General features: G+C 40.2%; 4 protein-coding genes across 6 annotated transcripts; 2 read left to right on the top strand and 2 right to left on the bottom strand.

Moving 5' to 3' along the window:
- Positions 1 to 2,975: 2,975 nt before the first annotated feature.
- Positions 2,976 to 4,738, bottom strand: LOC124056456 (vasopressin V2 receptor-like). Its single transcript, XM_046383890.1, has 3 exons — positions 4,461 to 4,738; positions 3,432 to 4,314; positions 2,976 to 3,210 (listed from the first exon to the last, which is right to left on the bottom strand). The coding sequence occupies exons 2-3, from the start codon at positions 4,273 to 4,275 to the stop codon at positions 3,002 to 3,004; spliced, it is 1,053 nt and encodes a 350-aa protein (XP_046239846.1). The 5' UTR covers positions 4,276 to 4,314; positions 4,461 to 4,738; the 3' UTR covers positions 2,976 to 3,001.
- A 455-nt stretch (positions 4,739 to 5,193) lies between these two features.
- Positions 5,194 to 8,136, top strand: vhl (von Hippel-Lindau tumor suppressor). The gene is made up of 3 exons (XM_046383891.1): positions 5,194 to 5,629; positions 6,066 to 6,188; positions 6,388 to 8,136. The coding sequence occupies exons 1-3, from the start codon at positions 5,443 to 5,445 to the stop codon at positions 6,579 to 6,581; spliced, it is 504 nt and encodes a 167-aa protein (XP_046239847.1). The 5' UTR covers positions 5,194 to 5,442; the 3' UTR covers positions 6,582 to 8,136.
- Positions 8,137 to 10,697: 2,561 nt separating this feature from the next.
- Positions 10,698 to 15,797, top strand: tatdn2 (TatD DNase domain containing 2). 3 transcript variants are annotated; one of them, XM_046383887.1, is made up of 7 exons: positions 10,698 to 10,921; positions 11,948 to 12,270; positions 12,366 to 12,788; positions 13,004 to 13,975; positions 14,298 to 14,425; positions 14,669 to 14,852; positions 15,244 to 15,797. In XM_046383887.1, the coding sequence occupies exons 2-7, from the start codon at positions 11,974 to 11,976 to the stop codon at positions 15,382 to 15,384; spliced, it is 2,145 nt and encodes a 714-aa protein (XP_046239843.1). In that variant the 5' UTR covers positions 10,698 to 10,921; positions 11,948 to 11,973; the 3' UTR covers positions 15,385 to 15,797. The 3 variants fall into 3 exon arrangements, with proteins under 3 accessions (XP_046239843.1, XP_046239845.1, XP_046239844.1); XM_046383889.1 differs by lacking the exon at positions 10,698 to 10,921 and adding an exon at positions 11,006 to 11,148; XM_046383888.1 differs by lacking the exon at positions 10,698 to 10,921 and adding an exon at positions 11,110 to 11,260.
- An 871-nt stretch (positions 15,798 to 16,668) lies between these two features.
- On the bottom strand, positions 16,669 to 18,395 carry ghrl (ghrelin/obestatin prepropeptide). Its single transcript, XM_046383892.1, has 4 exons — positions 18,183 to 18,395; positions 17,547 to 17,624; positions 17,334 to 17,463; positions 16,669 to 17,214 (listed from the first exon to the last, which is right to left on the bottom strand). Exons 1-4 carry the CDS (start codon positions 18,294 to 18,296, stop codon positions 17,189 to 17,191), a joined length of 348 nt encoding a protein of 115 aa, XP_046239848.1. The 5' UTR covers positions 18,297 to 18,395; the 3' UTR covers positions 16,669 to 17,188.
- Positions 18,396 to 18,428: the final 33 nt, after the last annotated feature.

The raw sequence follows: 18,428 nt of genomic DNA, 5'->3' as shown, positions 1-18,428 counted from the left end.
CTTAGGGACTTTTGTCTGATAAACAATGTAAACAAACAATCATCAAAATTGTCTGTTTCAGAATATTTTCTTTCAGTAGTAGTAGCTTAGTATGAGCAACATTTTTGCCATGTACCAGTCCTTTCCTTCTATAGCCCCCTTGAAATTAAATATTGATTTGACTTTAAATAGTGGACTAATTGCCAAAGCACTGATGTTATCGTTATTGTTATGTTATTGCACCATTCCCACAGGCTCTTCCTGCAAAGGTGTAACAAATGATACGGTGGGACAATCACTAACTGGGTGTTGGGTTGACAGTGCTTTAGTCAGCTGTTGTTTCCAAGCTCAAGAAACAACTGTCAAATTCAACTTTTAGCCAATGTGGGCAAGAAGTTTATAATGTATTCAGGAATGTTTGATCATCTGGAGTTAAGTGATAGCTGAGCAAACTCTGCTGGTGAAGACAGTGTGATATGATCAAAAGCTCCAGCATTAGTGAGTAAGTGAACCTTAACTGGATGTTGTTATGTCATCACCATGCACTGCATATTTTTGTGGGCTATGTTCATATATGTGATGTAAGATGTTAATGTATTCATTTACGTGTACCGTACACGTCCATGTGAGCATGTGTGTATTTTAGTGCATCATTGTTCACTTCATTGTTTTCAATTACAGCCCGTATGCATGCTGTGAATAAGGCCTGACTTTAGATTGATACAATGATTTGAGCTTTTGTAATCGCAACTAAACATGTCTGAAGAATTCGTGGTTCAACCATCTGAAATAAACCGAGTAAGACATACTTAGGTCTGCACTTGTTAAGGTTTTCGTGTCTTTTTCTTGTAGGAGGGCACAGAGTAAGGTGAAACGAGAGAAAAGTTTCCAGCATCTCCTAGTATACGCGTGTCAGATTCTACTCATCCAGAAACATGAGGTAACATTAGTCACCACTGTATATTTGTTTTAAGTGGGGGGTTTCAAGTGATTGGAAATGAAGTTAAATTGTAATACTCCAATAAGAGCCTTCATTAGATTAAAACTAACTATTATCTCCTAATTGTAGTATGAGATGTGAAAAGACTTCTATCAGCTAGAAGGGCCAAATATCTTTAAAGCATAATTTAATTCAGAACTAATTGTAAACCAACTGTGTGGTGTCAAATCACCCAGATCATCAAGAGTGCAGGTTCAGGTGAAACACCGCAAAGCCTAACTTCATGTAATTTACAAGAGCACTGCAGTTCTCCTTTCTTACAACATTACTTCGGCAGGAGAGAAACTGTCAGTGATGTTGGTAGAGAAACAAAATGTGCAGTAATGTAGTTTGTTGGTTTGTAGGTAGATTGCGCTCCAGGAACAGGATATTGCTGCAAGTTTTTTGAGTCAGTGAGCAAGGAGTTTCCTTGAGCAGCTCAGTTTCTTCACCAGTCTTTACTTCTCCAGGAATCAAAGCAACCAAGAGCTGTGGGATGCCTGTAGGGAGAGGACCAAAATGATATCTCACTGGGAGGAAGATTCAAAAACTCCCAGTGACTGTCACATGAAAGCTTCAATATATCTGCACAGCACGTTGTGCAGTAACAGTGCAGAAACTGACACTGTTGGAGCTGTCATAGTGACCGCTCAGTGAGCTTCCACATGTTCCACTACCGCACACGCAACCTGCAGTCCACCAGTCTGGTCTAATGATTAGAGTTTCTTAATTCAAAATAACAGCTGAAAGAAAATTTAAACCAATGACTAATCTTCAGACACCTTCAAACTAATCTTTGATCTAAAATCCTAATCACAATCATTTTACTTTGATAAAAGCCTTTCGGTTCTGACTCATGTGCTTTTGAAAATTTCTTGTGTGTCTTTGAAAATAAATGGGTCTCTTTCCTGGTATGCGTCCTGTGTGCATGTGGGAGATTTTTCATGCCGTGTCAGTCCGCCTGCTCCCTGTTTCTCCTTCGGTGTAAAAATCCTTCATCCTTCATCCTTCTGTTGGCCATCCTCCAGATATCATGTATGACATACACCAGGTTTAACTCTGGCTCAAATCTTTTCATTGCATACTGTCACCTCTAGTGTAAATGGAAAAATGTTTTCACAGTGGAGACAGTATGTAGACAGTAATCTAAATGAGTCCTACAAATTAGCCTGCTCCTGATTTGTCATTAGTGGGTTTTCAAAAATACACATTGTATGTGTATAACATGTACTTACACACAAGTGAAACGACGATTCAGTTTTGACAATATTACATTATTCCACACTTGGTGGTTACAGGCTGAACAAGTCATTATGAATACAGTATAATACTCAGTATGGGATATTAAAACAGTTATTCACAACATTTCTAGATGTGACAAAAGTACTTCACAATCTTTAAATGCAGTAATGTTACAGCAGACAGGCACATTGATGACTCAGTGTATTTATATTCACTGGTTCTTTAGTTCACTTTTTACAATAGCTTTCTTTATGGAAAGTAAAACTACAGACACAGTAGCCTCACCTCAACATCTCTGAGCTGAACTCAAAGGACTGTGATATAATGCCACAGTATATGGCACACAGACAGTATACAGTATAATTACTGGCGTGTTACTCAAAATTCCACATATAACAACAGAAGTTCATTCTCAAGTTCTTCTTTATCCGTAACAGCATGATCTGAAATTAAATCACTGACTCTTGTCGACAAAAGCGTTCCCGCTTCTATTAAAAGTGAGGAATCATTTCATATCACATCAAAACTGTCACAGTCTTTACAGTGAGATGAACTAATCCACAGCAACGCTTTGCTTGCCCAAAGGCCGCTGACCCTCCAGTCCAACAGCACACAGCCACACTGACTCGCGGCCACTCGTTGCAGATAAACACGCTAAATCCTGTCTCCACATCTCCCGTTCGCAGGAAGCAGTCGTTCAAACGCAGAGAGCTCAGAAGCAGCTTCGTGAGGGACAGCGACCTCGCACAACTTTCTTCCACTGCAGTTTTTTTTCCGTTTCCAAATCATAACGCGTGGCCTTCACTTAGACTCGGAGACGTTTTTGAAGCTCATGTACACGGCGCTGACCAGCGTCGCCTCGTCATGCATTGAGTCCTTACCGCCGGACAGCCGCTGGCACAGGAGCGTCAGCAGCCTCTTGGGAAACTGGCCGCTAAACAGAAGGTAAATGCAGGGATTCGCGCAGCTGTTCAGACTGGCCAGCAGCATCAGGATGGTGAAAGTCGCAGCTGGAATGACAGGAAAAGTGCAAAGCGTCACGTGTTTGCCAATAAGCGTCCTTGGCTACCTATGCTTTTCATGCGTAAAAACGCACTTCTCAGCGCGTCGAAACTCTTGAATTTGTGTAATTAGTGATCACACATTTAGAAACAAAAACTGAAAATGAAACAAGCAGTCAAAAAATAAAAAACAAACCACATCAAACCGAGCATCAGTCAGAATGACTTACTTTCTTTTGGCGCATGTGTGTCCCAGGCGGACCAAAGCTGGACAGTGAAGAAGGGAGTCCAGCAGACAATATAGGCCAACACGATGACCACCGTCATCTTCAGCGTCTTCACCCTGGCCTTGGACATGCCGGCCACGCCGTTGGCTCTGGATGGAAAAGGGAGACCGACTTTTCCCTGCTGTTGAATCTTTTGGTACAGGTTGATCTGAATGGCTCGGCAGATGCGCACTTGACAAACAACAACTGTAATAACGGGTAAAACAAAAATGACCAGCGTGGTCCAGGTTATGTAAGTCTGCAGCCCCCATGGCTGAATAAAATTTCCCCAGCAGTCGAACACACCGGGCGCAACCTCGACCTGTGAGAAAATAAAAATCTGCGGCAAGCTGCCCAACACAGAAATCCCCCACGCGACGCACACAGGGATGTTCAGTCTTGTGCGCGTCCGCTGGAACTTCACCATCGGGTTGCAGACAGCTTGGTATCTGTCAACTGTCATCACCACGATCATGTAAGTCGATGAAAACATGCCGAGCACTTGCAGGTACTTCACCAGGCGGCACACCAGGTCTGGTCCGACGAATCTGTCTGTGATGTCCCACATGAGCTGCGGACACACCTGAAAGAAAGCGACCACCAGATCGGCCAGGCACAGGTGAAAGACAAAGACGCGCATCCTGGACATCTGTTTGCGCTGTCTCCACAGGACGAGCAGCAGGACTGTGTTGAGGATGGCGGCGCTCATGAAGATCACACTGAGCAGCGCGATCTCCACTTTGGCCAAAATCTCGTCTCTCGGCACGTCCTCTCCATCCAGAAAGTCACTTCCGTTCAGAGGACGCATTGTGTTTGGGTCGGAACGGAGCTCAGACTACCAGGCAGGCTGTGCGGAAAAACAGATACTCCAGTTACACTGACAACGTACTCTGATAAAGAAAAGTTTGGTTTGCTTAAAGGACCAATGAAATAAGGCTACATGTCACAACAGGTACATCAGTAAGGTCTCTTACAGCAAATATTGCTACTTACTTTAAGGTGAATTGAAGCTCTTCTTTTGTGACAGGGATCAGGTCGGGAATAATCTCTAGAGAGGAGGAGAGGAGGGTGGCCTTGCTCTAGGAGGTCTCTACAGCTGTGCATCTTTGTTTTATCAGAGGATGAAACTGGGCGGAGCTTAGATTCATTCAGTACTCTGAGTACCTGGCAAAAAAACAGTCTCGTGCAAGTGGAAAAAAAACTTCCCTGTACAGGTGATATGATTGAGAGAATTTTTTTCATAGCCTTAATCACAGCCTGTGTTGACTATAATAAGAATATGCTTAATCTTTAATGCGTAGATTAAAAATAGTAGATTAGAAGTAGTTTTTCTGATCCTTTATGCAAGCCATTTAAGAGATAGATAGATAGATAGATAGATAGATAGATAGATAGATAGATAGATAGATAGATAGATAGATAGATATGTGTGCAGTATAAGGTGCAGAATATGGATGTAGTGAAACTTAAAAAAGTTAAAACTTTGAAATTGTACAGCGCTCAGTGAGTAAATGTACCTTTAAATTACTTTACTTTAAATTTGATGAGTACACAAGCAATCAGCTTTTGGGTTGCACAATCAACACTTCGATTGTAACTGAGCCTGCATTTCTTTCTTCTGTTGCACGTATCGCACGTCTGAAAAGCGACTTCAGTGGCGCCTGATGTAATCACGCCCCTCGACCAATCACAGAACAGAACAGTTTGACGTCCCAGGACTTTCAAGCGGAAGAGCGCATGTAAACAACATAGTTGAGATCGAGAGGAAGTGACAATAGACGGTTTTCATAGCGTTACTGAAATAGTTGCTCGTAATAGGACAGATTAAGTGATATACTTATTGACTCGACGATCTTCGTGTGTCGACAACCGTTAATGTACATGGGTATCGTGCCCAGCTAGCTGCTAGCTAGCCTCAGCTATAGGGCCAACCTCACAGCGTTAACAACTTAGCCTGAATTAGCAACCAGCACTAATGCCTCAAGACGGAGAACAGTTTCTTCCCCTGGTTCGCTCCCTGAACAGTCGAGTACCGGTTAATGCAGTGTTTTGTAACCGCACTCCCCGTGTCGTAAGGCCACTATGGATTGATTTCTTCGGGGAACCTCAGGCGTACGACAACGTACAACCAGGGATGGGGCGAAAAATGACCACATACAAAGGTAAGTTAGCTTTTCCAATAATAGTCTGCTTTTGCGCATGGTGTTATAATAAGTGTTGCTGTTTTGCTACGTTTCCCATAAAGATAGACCATCTATAAATATAACATATCCCCACTTGCTAAATCATCATCAACATCCAACGTGTGTAAACCGCGTTGTTGTTATTTCCATAACATCCTAACTGCTCTTTGAATGCGAGAGCATGAAAAAGTCTGCGAAAACAACACTGGAGCTGCTGCTAGCATGTCGGACAGAAACATTATGAACCACAAAGTTGGTTCGTAGTTCTTGTTAGAGGACCAACCAACAAGTGTGACCTGATGACATTTAGTTCAACTCTTAATGCTTTGGTTTGCAGTTTGGGGAGTCAGGATTTTGTTTGTCGGCTCAGTACAACACACACTCTCAAAAGATGTTTTATGTTTGGTTTTCCAAGGTCACTCATGGATCTTCAGAGACGCAGAGACGGATGATCCGCTGAGGGTGAATGGCAAAGAGCTGTTTCTTCCCAAACCAGCAGAGGGTCAACATGTTACACTTGCTAATATCACTTTACCAGGTAAGTAACGTTAGGCAGGTTCATCATATATAAGCCTTCCATCCACATGTGGAACATGTGACATTTGATTTCATCCAGCATTGCTTTGCAATCCGCCTTTTTTTTTTCATTTTTATTTTTTCTGTTTTGTTTGATATTGTAAGTAAAAGACTGACAAATAAAAGACTGACAAAGACAAACACTTCTTTGATTTATACAGTTTACAGCCTAAAGGATCGTGCCCTTCAGGTTATTCGCCAACTGGTGCGACCAGAGGACTACAGGAGGTTGGAAATAGCACGATGTCTTCACGAGGAGCTGGAAGATCAGCCCAGTGCGTTGAAAGATCTCCGCCGCATGAACCAGCGAGTAGAGCAGCATCTGCTGGAACGCATCCAAGGCCAGGAGGAATGAGGCATGAAACTGGGCTGCAGTCATGTATAGGTGGCATTATTGTATTCCACACAGATAGAACTCAGAAAAGCCAGAACTGATGAAATGTAAGATAAAATGTTGGGAGTTACTTCTTTGGTGAGTGAGCAGCTGTTGTTAAGACTTCCACCGAGATCTTACATTTCTGGCAACGGAGGCTCAGTTTGATTTGCTGCCTGTGTTGGCAAATGTCTTCCTCAGAAGAAAAAAAAAAAGCTGCTTCGACAATGTGATGACAGCTTCTTCAGAGAAATGTTGTTTGTCCTGCAAGATGTTAATTATGGGGATGCACAATATTTATCGATATTGGGAAATTTATATTATGATGATATGGTGATAAACAGAGGTAATAGACAGTACACACTGATTTGCACAGCATCTACACAGTTCTATACAGCTTTATGCATCTTTAAGATTGATTTGTGATTGGCCAGTAAACACAGAAAAGAAGAAGAAGAACATGTGCATTACACTGCTGTCGTACTCATAACATCAAACTGCTGCACCTCAGCCAAACATGTTGTTACCGTGTGGATGTATTTATTAGTTTCACAGGAAGAAAACACAATTGCAAATTCAAATACATGTCCCACAAGTGTACTGACAGGAGGGTAAAAGTTTATGAATTTAACAAAGCAGATCTTATGATTGCTAAAGAATTGCAAATCATCCACATTTGCCTTCCTTGCCCTGAGGTGTGCATAAACCACAGGTTATGCAATTCTTTTTAAAATAAAGAAATGTGAAATTTTATGGTTATTTTGGCAGGGAATCAGTGGTTGAACAAAAATCATAAAGTGTATCCCTGGATATTTAAGTGTTTATTCCTGGACAACTAGAAGAGAAGTGGGGGAATGTTAGCCTTTGATGCCTGTCTCATTATATTATTCTACTTTGTTTAGCCATATTGTCAGGTTCTGCTATGAGTCAGCTTCATCTAAAAACATGCTATTTGTTAATTTGCACAAGCAGGAACTTATAATAATGTTTTAGTTGTCGCAGTGTTCTTATTTAAGGACACTGGATAAAAAGTATATAGTCACATTAAATAGGAATCTGAGAGAGCTGTATGTTGTTAAAATAATTATTAGCAATACGTGAGATCTTAACTATACCAGTTTGTAACACTAACACTCCTCTAAAAAAACATTTTTTAATCTAACTATTTAGTTCTGCTGTTTCACCAAGACTGCACTATTCAGCATCAGCAAGCTTTTGCTTTGGCATTTTAAATCTTGAAAAAGATGGAGTGTTTATGGGTTTGGTTTCCAAGTTGGCCTGTAAATGTAGACTTTTCAGGTGATTTCCTCTAATTGACACTTAGTAGTTAACCTTGTCTTTACAGTTTTAACGATTAGACTGTGAAACACTGTGACTGAGAAGTGGATACATTTTGTTTTTGTCTACTTTATAATTTTTGTTCTGTCAATACATGTCATCATATTTTATAAATTCATACACTGCTACTGTATCTCAAAAACTTTTGTCTATTTGTGTAACAAATAAACCAATAAATAAGCTGTTTCTTGCTGAAGGGCTCTGTGAATTTTATTGTTGTTTCAGTTACTTGCTCACAGAGAAACTGTTCTGCTAGTGAATAAATGCAACATTTTGTAAGGAATAGGAAATCTAACAAACAAGCCCCTGCCTTCTGGTACAAAGAAAGTACACGCCAAACAATACCTGTTTTGCCCACACGCAAGATACTGTAATAACTGCATCGTGGTATGTGTTTAGAAGAGTGTTTAAGAATGAATAGACAGTACTGTCAAGTTATTACATATTATTATTATTACATATATTGTTGACTTTTTAAGTGTGTAAGTATCTTCTTTAGTTTATTTCAAGAACTTATTTTTGTTGAACACACTGGAGCAGCATTCAGCATTTTTAAAGCAATGTCATTACCTGTAACTGCCAAAGTGGAGAAACGTTTTTCTCAAGATCAGTACAAGCCGAATAAGTTCACATAACTGACACTTGTACAAAGCTGGCTATGTAAGCTCACAGACAGGATGTCCATTCCAAGTGGCGTCAATTCCTGAAATTACAACCATTGTGAGGGGTACTGTTGTCAAATGTGTTGCTAAGCGACAGTAACACAACCCATATTTTTGTGTGTGTGTGTGTGAAGGTGCAGTGAATACTGGAACATGCAGGCAGGAGAAAAGAAAAGAACGTGGGATTCGAGTAGTTTCAGGCAAGAGCAGTAAGTACTGTCAAGAGATATCTGTGCGTCAGCAGCGACCACTGTGTTGTTAAGACTCTGTGAAGGAATACGCTATAACTAATCTTCATGGTCCTTCAATTTTCCTCACTAGCATGACATATTGGTCCAGGAGTCACCCAGTCATGTTTCCACATCTCCACACAGACCACTGGACTAAAATGAAAACAATGGTAAGAAGAAATGTACCAAACGCCAATTCCACTAACAGAATATTACGGAAAATAACAACACTTTGAAATGATTAATAACAAAAATACACTACTTTGCATTTTTTTGATACTGTGCAACTAGGTTCCACTTTACCTTACATCAGTTCCAGCTGCCTTGTTGAAGGATGGAGGTTTGTGAAAATAAACCTGTTTAACAGATAATATTTTATTGGTGACCAGGAGAGCACTTTATGCAGTACAGAGAGCAAAGTTTTGTTCGTACGTCACAAACAAAAATATATCTCTAATTTGGCTTTATTACATGCTCTTTTATACAAATGAGGTGCTTTAAAGTGTACCACACACAGCAGCCTGTTACCTCCTCTGACTCGAGAAGAAACTGCAATGAATGAACCTGTTCCCTCCATGGTGCAACGATGCAGTACGTCCTACACTAAGTTGTTGAATTATTTTTATTTTTTTTCATTTGTTCACATTCTGTTTCAGTGTTATTTGTTTTTATTCAGGCTTGCATCAAAACACACCAAAAACCTCACCTCAAAACATGCCCCAGTACAGGAATGTGTTCAATGACCACGCCAGGATGAACTTCTGCTATTGGCTCATTGAAAAGAAGGGCTCAAAATGTAAATGAGAAATGATTGCAAACACAGTGTATTGTATTTTAGAATAACTAATGCAACTTTATATTATGACTGGTTTACACGATGGTCAGAAGACTAATGCATCTTTGTTCACTCCTTACAGGTAAAAAATACAGCTTTGGTGCCTACAAGACCTCTCTGGGATTACCAAAAGTTTAACAAAAAAGTGTTTAAGATTTTCTTTTGACTCAATGTCCAAATTAATTTTATCCACATCATGTATAATATGCATAATCACTCTCAACTCATTAGCTGAATGGGGAGTGATTTGCCGTTCACTTGAAGTGCTGTTAACTTGAATTATTAAACTGAGCATGTCAGAAAATTCACAGTGACGACAATAATTATCTACCTGTGGGATGCTGAATAAGAAAAATAAACTTGACGGACATTTCAAGAGGAGCTGATTTATACACACCTTATTCCTGCTGTCACACATACTCACTACTGTTCTCAGGTTCCTACTGTTCCTTTAGTAAAGGCAGAGTGAAAATTGGTCAAGCTGATGTTTAGCCTATCTATCATTAGATAGCAGTATGAGTGTATTTAAACCAGGCATTCCAGGTTATTTATACAGATTTATTATTTGCATTTTATTTGGTGTTTGATGTTTAGGGTTTATCTGCAGCCTAGTTATATATTTACTCTGTATTTTATATCATTTTAGACATGCACACACACACACCTACTTAGAAGAATGAGCATGTGTTGATTATGTGTCAATCTTCTCTGGTGGGTGTTTGCATAATGTTATAGAATGCCGATTTCCAGCAAGCCTTGCCTACTCATCTATCCTTTCCTCCAATAAGCTGACCACCAGGCATTTTAAGGTAGACTTGTACACGTTCTTCGTTTGAAACTGGATTTATGCTTACTGTTTTCCCGTAGTTATATTCTATGTGCACCTAAAATGACCAACTTTCGTTATCCTCCCGGCACTGCAACCCCATGTAACCTGTCACTTATTAGTCAAATCTCGTGCATTGAACGGAATCGAATTGATCTCGCGAGATGTAGCATAACCTGGTCGCTTGGTTGCGCTCAAACGGGCGAAAACATTGTTTTACCACCATCTAGTGGTTAATTTAAACACCTTGTAATTCAAGCTGACATTACATAACAATATAAGGTGTATATATATATATATTTTTTATCTTTGCACAGGCGCGTTATTAGCAAGAATCGTTTAAGCAAATGAAGAGACACCTGCGACTGAACCAACGTGGATAAAGTGACGTTTTTGATTTCCTACGCAGTCACAGCCATTGAAGTCTGAAGGTATCAACAACTCTCCAACATTAGCTATGTGGTTAGCTAACCTGCTGTTTGTGTGATAAGTATAAAGTCTTAATGAAAAGAACTCTGACTATAAAAATGAAATGAAAATAATTATTGTTAGCGAACACTTGACTAATTTAACGTTAATTTGTGAAAATGAAGGCTAAAAAGTCTCATTTGTCATCAAAATGGCTGCTCAATTTCGGCGTCTCTTTCACCGAGGACAGGTCATATCAGCCCCTCTTCTTTAAACACTGTTCAGATCAGAAGTTAATTGCAGTTGTACTTTTTTAATTTCAGAATCATCTGAGTACCTAAAGTTGGTTGGTAAATCTTCAGGTGTGTTAGGAGTCATCTATCGCACAGAAAATCTGGTAGTCGTGGTGTATTGATATTTCTTTAATATCGCAGGAATCCAAAATATATATAATAACAGATACCGGGCTAACAATATGCTATGTTCGAAAATTTGCAGCTTTGAACTGAAATCATTAAACGATAAGTTTAACCAGTTTATAAAATCACACTATTCGGGACTTCCTGCAGATTGTAATGGAGGCTGTCCACGCATGGCCACATTAACCTTTCCAGAGCAAAAACTATTTTTTTTTCGGTGACAATTACTTCTTATTTTGATCTCTTTTAGTTACTGAGTCATTGTTTCCATTATTCTTGGAATACAACCTGGCCCCATTTTTGAAGTGTGATCGTTAAAGAATAAGCACCTTATAAACAAAATATGAGTTGATAATATGTAGGTCTGAAAGGTTGATTTTGATACTCAAGATCAGATAATGAAGCAAGACACATCTTAGGGCTTTTTTAAATGCATGAAATATGTGTTTAATGAGAGTTACCATTGTATATGTCCTCATCCACGAACTAAATTGATCGTGAGACATCAGCATATCCTCTTAAAGTAGACAAAATGACTGAATACTGCATTTTGTGATGCCTTTGTGTTTTCATCCTGTTGCTCACATGATGTACTCGATGGTAATACAGATCTGTTAATTTCTTTTCCAGCTGTGTATTGGATTAGGAGCATAGACATGGACAGCGGCAGAAAGAAGATAGCATTTAAGTGGCGACAAACTGCAGTTACCTCACCCGTATATCTTAAGGACAAAGATGCTGGCTTAAGCGCACCTTCTTGCTGGGATACGGCGCCAAATGAAGATTCAGGTGCTCTTCACCTCAGTGGCTCTCCAGGACCTGACGGTCTTGGAGAGCTGAGTCTGGACACTCCAAAGAGAAAAGCAAAAGTACTTCATGAAAATGTGCCTAACTTAGACACAGTTAAGCTGAGGAAGCTTTCCAGGAGAAATTCTGAAAACTTAGCTTCAGAGGTAAATCTTATGAAAATCAACTTCTCAAATCTGCTATTTCATGCAATGTGTTCAGTTCTTGTTAAGAAATGACTGATTTATTTGCCTTTTTTCAGCTTAGCTGTCAGGAAAAACCTATGGACAATTCATACAAGCAAATGGAATTCCCAGAGAGCCAAGAAGTATCACCACCTCCTTCTCACTCTTTTGTCTTGAAAAAGAAAGACAGGACACCTGAGGAGGGATCAAAGGCCATCTACAGGATGGCATTGCTTGCAGCCATTGGCAGCACAACAGCAAGACACAGCAGCACCAAAATCCTCCAGAGTTTGTCTTGCGTATCTTCACCAGTGAGGACTGAAGTGCCCAGCTCAGCGTCACTTGACAGAACTGCTGTGAATATTAACTGTTCCTCAACCAAGACAGAGAATAAATCTGAGGACAACAGCAATGACCAGGAAGATCAGTCATCCTCCCTTTGGGTGTTTGAGGACACAGAAGCTCAGAGTTACCACTCAGAACCAAAAACAGATGGAAAAGTAAGCCAACCGCTAGGAATCTTTTCTTGTGATTTTGTTTCCTTATGTTTCTCAATATGATCATGTTGATGTTTTAAGATGTTTAGTGTAAATCAAAAGTAACCATAATATTTGAACAGAAGCCAGAAAACTGATAGAATAATCAACATGCCACTTAGGACTACAAGTTAAAGGTAGATGCTTTTTGTAACCTTTTCATTGTTTTTGTTTGTCAGAGTGTTGTGCTGAAAGAAGATTCACCCAAGAGGTTTGTAGACTTAGCCTCTCAAGACAAGTCATTTGATGCAGGAAGTAAACCAGACGCTGAGGACTGTGACTTTTCCCTCCCAGATTTAGAGTACATACCAGACTCTTTGTCTTGTTTCGTGACTCATCAGAAAGGGGGCCAGCAAAGTTCAGGCAATACTCAAGGAGCTACAACTTCCTCTCTCACATTTTTATCCACTAATGAAAACACTGGGGTCATCCACAAAGCTCTTGGGGACACTGAGATGCCTTTGTCACTATCACAGAGGGGAGACGTTTTTGTTACATTCAAGCAGTCCCATTCACCAAATACAGGCCCTGCAAAAGCATCTACAATTGAGACTGGGAATTTTTGCTCCTCCGACATTATGGTCCATGTATCGGATCCCTTTGCTCTGCCTCCACTCTCAGATGGAGGAGTATTCAACCGTTGCTCGAACACAACCACACGCAGACGGTCAGATACTGATGCATCCATGCGTTCCACCCGCTGCTCCTTCTCTCATGTTAGCACCTCTAAAAGAAGATTATCCGTGGGAGCAGAACCTATAAGGAGCAGCTACCCCTATCTGGACAGTCAGGCTGGTTTCATAGACGCACACTGCCATTTAGACATGCTTTATGGAAAACTTGGCTTTTGTGGGACTTTCAGCAACTTCCAAAGGCTATACCAAAGCAGCTTTCCCTCAGAGTTTAGGGGCTGTATTACCAACTTTTGCAACCCAGGGGTCATGGTGAAGGAGGCCCTGTGGGAAGGTTTGCTGGGTGAAGACATGGTATGGGGGGCTTTCGGGTGCCACCCCCACTTTGCCAAAGACTACTCAAGTGTCCAGGAACACAACATACTGATGGCAATGCGGCATCCTAAAGCTGTGGCATTTGGTGAGATGGGCTTGGACTACTCCCACAAAAACTCCACTGAGGTCTCCAGGCAAAAAGGGGTAAGGTTATCTGTTTGACAAAACTTTGTACTCTGTGAAGTGTCTATCTTAAGGGAATAGTTCACTCAAAATGTTACAACACTGTTTTGCTGTGAAGCTCCAGAAATGTTTTGTAGACTAAGAAACTTTATCCAGATTTTCATTAGTTCAGGGGCAGTTGGATAATAAATGAATTTCCATTTTTGGGAGACCAGTTCCTGTAAATTAGATATTCCTTTAACATATGTAGTGGTTAGAAATATTTTGTGTGCAATTGAATGATAAAAATGTAAAATAATAATGAATCTTGTGCTCTGTGTTTAATTTTTGCTTCTCTGTGAAGGTGTTTGAGCAACAGCTGCGTTTGGCTGTGGCCATGCAGAAGCCTCTGGTGATTCATTGTAGGGATGCTGATGATGACCTGCTGGCAATCATGAGGAAGTGTGTCCCAAGAGAACACAAAATTCACAGGTGAGGGTGGAGGAAAATCATCCGACTGATTATTCAGAATTTCTTTGCAGTATCCATTCAGTTTATTTACATTCAGTAATCCCCATTGCCAACACAGTCAGCGTTATTGTGGTCATTTCTGCCAGCAGATTAGTTTTATTTTTCCTCCTCATTTTTTGTATTCAAATCAATGTAGACTGAAATCTTGAGGATTATAATTTTAAGGGCCATCAAAGTAAAATCTGTTACTTTTGTGGTTTCCAGGCACTGTTTCACGAACAGTTATTCAGTGATTGAGCCCTTCCTGGCAGAGTTCCCCAATTTGTACGTGGGTTTCACAGCCCTGATCACCTACTTCAGGGCCACTGAGGCCCGAGATGCTGTCCGCAAGATCCCTCTCAACCGCATTGTGTTGGAGACAGATGCACCATATTTCCTGCCCAGACAGGTACGTTTAAATCAAACCAGTACCATTAACACCAAAATACTGTTCTCATGCCATTAATGAATGACAGGCTTTTTTCAAGCTCGTTCAAGTTAATCTGGAAATCCAGATTTTCTGACCTGAAAAACATGATCAGTCAAGTCCAATGAAAACCTGCCTGCCAGAGTGGCAGGCAGTGGAAAAAGTTAATTTCAAACCCTGAGCAGGTTTTGACAGACATCATGGTTCTGTATGTCTGAGGTACTTTTTTTGTATTTCCGTCCACCAGTTTAGGGAGTTCAGAATCCAATTTTATTATCTATCACTGAACAGCCCTGAAGTAAAGTCTACACTTGAACAAATGGGAGCAAATTTTGATGATATATGTATCATAACTATGTGTCACTGTTAACAGGTGAGTAAAGATGTCTGCCGGTTTTCACATCCTGGGATGGGTATCCATACACTGCAGGAGCTGAGCCTGCTGAAGGGGGAAGACATGGACACGGTTCTCGCCACCATCCGAAACAACACCACTCAACTCTATGGCGTATGAGCTTCAGAGATGATGGATAAAAACTAGCAAGAAAGGCAACACATTTTGCAGCTGGTTAATAACCCCAACATTTTATGTGGCATTTTGTTTTAGATTTATTATCCAACCTATAGCTATGTTGCAATATGGAGGAGCAGTCTCATTTTAAACTGCTTGAAAGAAAAATCTGACTGAACTGACAATGTCCTTTGATAGAGATGCTGCATATCATTGTTTATCTGATCGTATTTTGTGTCATTGTTCTTCATGGAAATTAATTCGTTTTGGGTTTCAGTCATTGATTTTGCTGTGTTTCAATAATTTGATATCTCTTCTCTTGTTCAAATTTGTCTGGATGTTTCTGTTGTCCAGCTGCTTTATGGTCGAATTTTTTTTGTGATACAGTGGAGAAACCTTAAAAGCCTTTAACCCTGCTTTTCTTATGCTACAAGTATTGCTTTGTTGAATTACTCACTGATGGACATGAGTGCTGACTGAAAAGCAAGTGAAGATATAAGATGGAAGAGAGTAATATGTTGTCGTTAATACTGTGACACAAACACATGCCATGAGCAGACCTCATTCTTATAAAAGAAGTGGATGTGAGACCAGTCCATTAGCTTGCTTTGATACCGTCATGTTTGGTGCATGCGTTATGGGTGAGTGCTTTTTATTTTGAGAGTGATTAGCCTGGCCTACTTGTGATTTTCAGGTGGTTAGAGTACACTATCTGAGGATTAGATTAATGCTAGGCGGGAAGATGTGTCTCCGGTAGAACAGATTTGACAAGATGGATGTGTTTAAATAAAAAAAAAAACACCATACATTTTCCCCTTTTCCATCATTCATGACAAAAGCATCATTTCCAGGTGATTCAGAGCACACTGTGTTCGTGGCTGTATCTGTACTTACTAAAGGCTACAAGGGAGAGCCCAGGACAGACACAAACAGAGCAGTGTGTGCTTTGCTGAGTTTGACCTACTTCTTGTAGATTTGATCAGAAGTTGTCCAACCTTGTTCTGGGACTTGTTGACTTGATATTCACCGTTAGAATTAAATAATAACATTTAAGCTTTTGATTTTGTTTGTAAAAGTAGAGTCCCAAAAAGCCAGGAGAAGCTATCAAAGCAGCAGATGTCAGGACTGTAACTACTACTGTGAAAAGTGTCCTTATTTTCTGTTTCGTTTGTCACTCAAATGCACGCTAAATACATAAGTGTATCACAATTAAAGCCAAGGAACTAAATCCCCAACCCCCCCAAAAAATTTGTAATACCTGGCTTAAAATAAGACAGAGAGACAAAATGTAATTGATGCTTTATTTTCCCAGGCAGATGTAGGTCTCTGATGACAAATCAGGACTGGTTGTTACTTAACTAAAAAGGTAAAAAATCTGCTTGACTCATCTGCTTACATGGGAGAGATTTAAAAATGGAAATCGATTACAATTGAGACATTTATTTCACTAAGTTTAGACATTTGAGAATGGGGGTTCGGTATTAACCTTGAAAACAGTACCGGTAGTTTGACAAAAATAAAAAAATCATTTTATCATTTTAACTGTTTTTAACCGTATCCAACTTGTATTCTGTGTTAATAGTTATTCTGTAGGAATTCTCATGTATTGTGGTTTCACCTGCTGAACAGCTGTTATGCTGTCTGTAATGACTCAGTCTAACTGTTTGTGTAAATAGCACACGCATTTAACCTCTCAAAGAGATGAGACAAGCAGCTTTCTGTTTTCAGTATTTTGAGGATTCATATCTAATGAAGTTGAAATTGGAAGGCACCGAGACAGCAGATTTGAAATTTTTGTCGATGATCTTCAGAGTTGTGGCGGCGGTTTTATCTCTGAAAGATGACAAAACATTACATCAAAAATTAATTTTAAAAAAAGTCTTCGGTCTTAGAGTATGTTGGCTGAGGGGAACACAGTATCTTTATGTAGGATACAGAGGGATTAAGCGTACCTGCCGTCTCCGTGTTCTCCAGCAAACGCTGGATGATCTCCTGCAACGCCACATCGTAATCCTCTGCTCTGCCGTACTCCCCGTAGTCCCCTTCTCTCATTGTGATACCAATTTCAAATGGGGTACTTATCTACTCAGAGGAGAGGAGGACCATAAAGTTAGAGGGATGATTACTGGTGGTGTGTAGCAGTCACGTGTGTGATTTCTACTTACTTTGATGTGCTTGTCCTCACTGGGTTGTCTAGGCTCCTCCATGACATGGCGGCCAACCCTGGAAGGTCTTCCCCTGTACTGTGGTTTACCCAGAACAGAGAAATGTCACGATTGTAATTCAGTTTTTTATGTTGGAAGTTCAAATGTAAGGAGATTCATTTCACAGGTCTGTAGTATAGTGAAGAATGCAGTCGCTGTGTTTGATGTTTTGACTCGGCACCATCCGTCCTTATAGCCCTTTAATCATCTCATGTGCAGCATCAAACTTCCTTCATTCACTGCCTCACATTTAAAAATTGCCAGTAATCGAGCACTGTGCTCAGGGAGAAGGCAGAAGCATAAATAATCTTGTTATCTTTAATGTATGAAGACGAAGAATCATTATTCAATGTAAAATAGCAATGCATGCTTTGGTTTGGCATCACATTATAAAGTGTCTAAAACAAGCACATAACCAAGTCATCGTTCGCTTAATGCAGCTCACTTATGTTAATGGATTCATATTCAGAGTGGTAGAGTGTAGAGGCAGTGTAGTGGCAAACACATGCATCATTCATTTTGTAGATTTTCTGAAAGGTTCAAAGAATCCACCCAAATGTGTTGTGTTAAATGGCTGTCAGACAGAAAGCACCTTACCTGAGGTTTCTGTGAAGGGCTGAGGAAGCTGGAGCCTGCACTGATCGACTTTACCCACAGGCTCATAGAACACAACAAGAACACCAGCATGCAGGTGTTTGTTTTCAAAAACATGGTGGAATAAGGATCTCAACTGCCTGCTCTGCTACAGACAACAAGATGACGCATCTACGGTGTGAAAGGTTAAAAATATCGATCTGCCGATCGCTGGCATCTAGCTGAGTTCACCTTCTGGCTTCATACCTT

The sequence above is a fragment of the Scatophagus argus genome, chromosome 3 (assembly GCF_020382885.2).
Source record: "Scatophagus argus isolate fScaArg1 chromosome 3, fScaArg1.pri, whole genome shotgun sequence".
Classification (NCBI taxonomy): Eukaryota; Metazoa; Chordata; class Actinopteri; family Scatophagidae; genus Scatophagus; species Scatophagus argus.
The sequence above is the reverse complement of the archived record's forward strand: the minus strand, read 5'-3'. Positions and strand labels throughout refer to the sequence as shown.